The 4,448-nt window shown below is 44.5% G+C and overlaps 1 protein-coding gene across 2 annotated transcripts in view; it reads left to right on the top strand.

Annotated features, from left to right (window-relative positions):
* Nucleotides 1-73: 73 nt before the first annotated feature.
* LOC107095954 (YTH domain-containing family protein 1-like) overlaps nucleotides 74-4,448 on the top strand; it is a 16,927-nt gene continuing 12,552 nt past the window's right edge. Inside the window, exons 1-4 of one of the 2 annotated variants that reach the window (XM_015392349.1) lie at nucleotides 74-386; nucleotides 724-751; nucleotides 2,024-2,118; nucleotides 2,215-3,849. In XM_015392349.1, the coding sequence (XP_015247835.1) occupies nucleotides 357-386; nucleotides 724-751; nucleotides 2,024-2,118; nucleotides 2,215-3,849 (1,788 nt within the window). In that variant the 5' untranslated portion in view covers nucleotides 74-356. The remainder of the gene's footprint in view (nucleotides 387-723; nucleotides 752-2,023; nucleotides 2,119-2,214; nucleotides 3,850-4,448) is intronic. The other variant, XM_015392350.1, reaches the window with a different exon arrangement.

Raw genomic sequence — 4,448 nt, 5'->3', positions numbered from 1 at the left:
AAAAACAACATTTGACCCTTTTCTTTTGATTTTGCCGATGCGCAGTCATGTGACTGAGTAGCGTCATTTCCGCTTTCTAGCCACTGGAAGAAGCTGCTGTTTTAGGGGCCAAATGAGCTGCGAGGCCACAGTAGCTGGTCAGATTTAGCTTTGAGTCGCCTTGGAGCGAACTGAAGCCCGGCTGGATTAATGTGGACAGGGCGGTGCGACCTGCCAGCAGGGCCACAACCAGCGCAGACCAGCGTAGTCAACAGTCCGGCTAACAGCTGCTGCTAGCAAGACAGAGAAAAAGCTCCTTAGCTCTCAAACCGCTCGACCTGTCCGGGCTTTAATCTAATAAAACACCTGGTGGATGAATGATGTCTGCCGCTAGCATTGACCCTCAGGTAAGAACAGAAAATATAACCTCACTTTTTTATTTATTTGTTTACTCTTATGCGTGGGAAGGTTATCTGACTGCGGGTTCCCTGTGGAACCACGGCTAGGAAGCTAGTTAGCATAGAGAGGAGATGTTAGCTGCTAAAATCATCTCCTGTGAACCCACCAAGGCCTGGACCCCAGCTTTCAGTTGGCATCTGACTGCTTATCGCTCTTGCCGTTGATATTCCTCTCGTAATACATATGATATATTACGTTTAAGTGGATTTGAAGCTATTAAAAAAAGTGCAGACATGATCTAAAAACAATATGTGTCTGTGTTTTCTTTCTTATATTATCGTGAAGACATCGAAAGGACAAGATGCAAGCAAAGGTAAGAGATTAATGTTCACTGCAGGTGTTTCTCAGTGTAAATACTTAACACATTCACTATTCACACTGCCTCCTGACCAGGGCTGTGCAGAGATTTTGGAAAGCAGTAGGTGGGAAGAGTTTATAACAGGCAACAAAACATAAATCACAATATGACACTGAATTAAAGCGATGGACATTAATACATGCATGTTTTCAGAATTCACCTTTTGTTTTTAGTTATAAGTTAAAATGATCTTGCCTGTAGTAGACAGGCGTCAAGTCGCTCTGATGTTTTTAAACTTCAGTATAATTCTCAGAGGAAACTTAGGTCAGATCTCATATTGCTCTAAACTCATTATGCCACCTATTTACTGAAATGCACCAGTCCCTCCTACAGCAACATATTCATACAACATAATACCTCCACCACTGTACTTCAAAGTTGGGAGACTGTTCTCAGAGATCCCCCTTTTCTTCTACATGTAATGATAGTCATTATGGTCAAATGTGATTTATGTTTCATTGCACTGCTGGGTATCTCTATAAAAGCTAAGGCTTTTGTACCTTTGTGTTGAGAAAAACAGTTTTTTTTTTTTCTTTATTTTAGCTTTAGAGTTGTGATCCCTGTTGATGGTGGAGATTTTCTGGGAGGATTTTCTCCTCTCTGGGAAAATGACATGTCCTGAACAGTATGAGGAGTGACTCTTCCATTGCTGTTGTGTTGAAGAATGACAACAAATGATATTTGTTAAATATGGCATATTTAACAGAGTTTTGGATGTGCTTAATCTTAGTAAATTTCTTTTTTTTTTTGTGATGTCAAACTAAAGAAGCATTGTATTTGAGGTGTCTCCTTTAAAACACCCACAGAGGGCTTCAGTTATAATACAATTTGTGAATTAGTCTTCTAGAACCTCACATGGCACTGATATGTCATCATTTGTTCTTTCCTAAATTGTTTGAGGCATAGATGTCTGAATATTTGTAAGCAGGATAAAAAAAACTGGTTTTTATTTCCTTCAACTGCCATCTTGTTTTGCCTCTTTATGTTCATCTTTAAACACGGAGGTTGTTGCACAGGGGATAGTTGAGCAATCCTCAATTGTGAAGTCCAAATTTCCTGGTGTTGAGCTTTAATGCAGTTGATGTCATGAGGAGTCAGCGTTGTGTTTCCATCATGCACCAGGATCAGCCATGGATGGCCTCATAATAAACACGGCCTCATTTGCCTGGTTGGAAGTTTATGTAAATGATGATGTGCAGTTTTGACATCAGTTTGATTTTATTGCAGCCTTTCCAGTTTCAGTGCAGAATGGTTCCCTCCACCAGAAGGACTCTGTGCATGATAATGACTTTGAGCCGTATCTCACTAGCCAGTCCAGTCAGGTATGAATTACAGAGGGATATTTTAAGAATTAACTGCAAAACTTGTTTTGTCTTATAATTTATCTAAAATCTTCTTTTTTTTTTTCTTTCTAATAGAATAACAGCTATCAATCCATGACGGACCCTTACCTCTCCAGCTACTATGCCCCCTCTATTGGATTTCCTTACCCTGTCAATGAGGCTCCTTGGTCTACAGGAGGTGACCCACCGATTCCTTACCTGGCCCCCTATGCCCCCCTCAGTAATGGAGACCACCACTTCATGCCCGACACAGTGTTTGGGCAGCCTGGTGGGCTCAGCAGCAGCATTTACCCTCACAGGTTTAATTTTTTCCCAGAGAACCCAGCGTTCTCAGCCTGGGGCACCAGTGGCTCTCAGGGCCAGCAGACTCAGAGCTCAGCCTATGGGGGAAGCTACAGCTACCCTCCTAGCTCTTTGGGGGGCACATTAATCCCTGATGGCCAGACAGGTTTCCATAGCGACACCCTTAGCAAAGCTCCAGGCATGAACAGCCTGGAGCAGGGCATGCTGGGGCTAAAAATAGGGGGCGATGTGACCGGAAGTGGCTCAGGTGTGAAGAGCGCAGCCTCTGTGATAGGTGGCGGTGTGGCTGCAGCTGTTGCTGCGGGCAACAGCGGCACACCAGTAGGAATGCCCCCACAGAAGCCCACGTCGTGGGCGGCTATTGCCAGTAAACCTGCCAAGCAGCAGCAGCAAAAGGCGAAGAACAAGCCTGGAATCCCTCTTGCTGCAGGAGTGCTGCCTCCGCCTCCCATCAAACACAGTATGGACATCGATACATGGGATAATAAAGCCACCGCTGCCAAGATGGGCCCACCGTTATCCCACCACCACCACCACCATCAGCAGCACCCTCCCCATCTTCACTCCCATACTGCCAGCCTCATACCCCCTCTACATCAGTCCCTGCAGTCTGTCCAGTCCCTCGTACAGCAGATGACCATGCCAGCTCACCCACCAGGTCCTCCGCAGTCTTACCAGAACCACAACCAAGCTCCAGCACCCCAAACAAGATGGGTGGCGCCACGAAACCGCAATCTCTGCTACAGTGGCGGAAGCCTGGACAGCAGCGGCTCCTCCAACGGCGGTGGCAGCGTAGGGAACGGAGGGGTGGCGGGATTTATTCCAGCCGATCCGGGATCAGAGTCCCATCCCGTTCTGGAGAAGCTGCGAGCGGCGCACAGCTACAACCCCAAGGACTTTGACTGGAACCTAAAGAACGGCCGCGTGTTCATCATCAAGAGCTACTCCGAGGACGACATCCACCGCTCCATCAAGTACTCCATCTGGTGCAGCACGGAGCATGGGAACAAGCGGCTGGACGCGGCCTTCAGAGCCATGAACTCCAAAGGTCCCGTCTACCTGTTGTTTAGCGTCAACGGCAGTGGTCACTTCTGCGGCGTCGCAGAGATGCGCTCCCCCGTGGACTACGGCACCAGCGCTGGAGTTTGGGCCCAGGACAAGTGGAAGGGCAAGTTCGACGTGAACTGGTTGTTTGTTAAAGACGTGCCTAACAGCCAGCTGCGTCACATCCGCCTGGAGAACAACGACAACAAGCCAGTCACCAACTCACGGGACACTCAGGAGGTTCCTCTGGAAAAGGCCAAGCAGGTGCTCAAGATCATCGCCCAATACAAACACACCACCTCCATCTTTGATGACTTTTCCCACTATGAGAAGAAGCAGGAGGAAGAGGACGTGGTGAAAAAGGTAACTATTGAGTTTAAACTAAACCCTTTAAAGTAAAAGCTGCTGATGGAAAATCTAGAGCTTTTAAATTTAGACACATTTGCATTTATGCATGTGATACAGTCAATATTTAAAACTATTGAAATGTTTTTGATTAAGCTTATAAATTTTATTGTAACACTGCATATAAGGTGATGATTTATTTTGGACAATTAAATGGAAAAACTATTTATTGGGGAGGATGTTTAAAAAAAAAAAAAAGCTGCAATAACTTGGTTGCATACCCTGATTCTGATACTTTGCTGAAAGCTTTTAAATTCGTCTTTATTTTGGTAATTCTTGTTGGTTGCAGACCTACTTTCTAGTCCGGTGGTCTGCAACCTTTCATATCCATGGAGTCATTTAGATGACTTTTTTAATAAAACACAAACAATTAACAAATTGTTAATTGACCGCAAAAGGAAATATGTTGCTATCTTAAACAATCAGTAGTTTTAGTGTATAAGATGAGGAAAAACATAAAACGATTCATAAAGTTGAAGCATGTATTTTTTTTCTAAAGGGTATTTCATGTAAAAAAAAAAACGACAAAAAAAGGAATGAAAAAAAAAATATATATA

Source organism: Cyprinodon variegatus, unplaced genomic scaffold (genome assembly GCF_000732505.1).
Source record: "Cyprinodon variegatus isolate N-32 unplaced genomic scaffold, C_variegatus-1.0 Scaffold587, whole genome shotgun sequence".
Classification (NCBI taxonomy): Eukaryota; Metazoa; Chordata; class Actinopteri; order Cyprinodontiformes; family Cyprinodontidae; genus Cyprinodon; species Cyprinodon variegatus.
The sequence above is the reverse complement of the archived record's forward strand: the minus strand, read 5'-3'. Positions and strand labels throughout refer to the sequence as shown.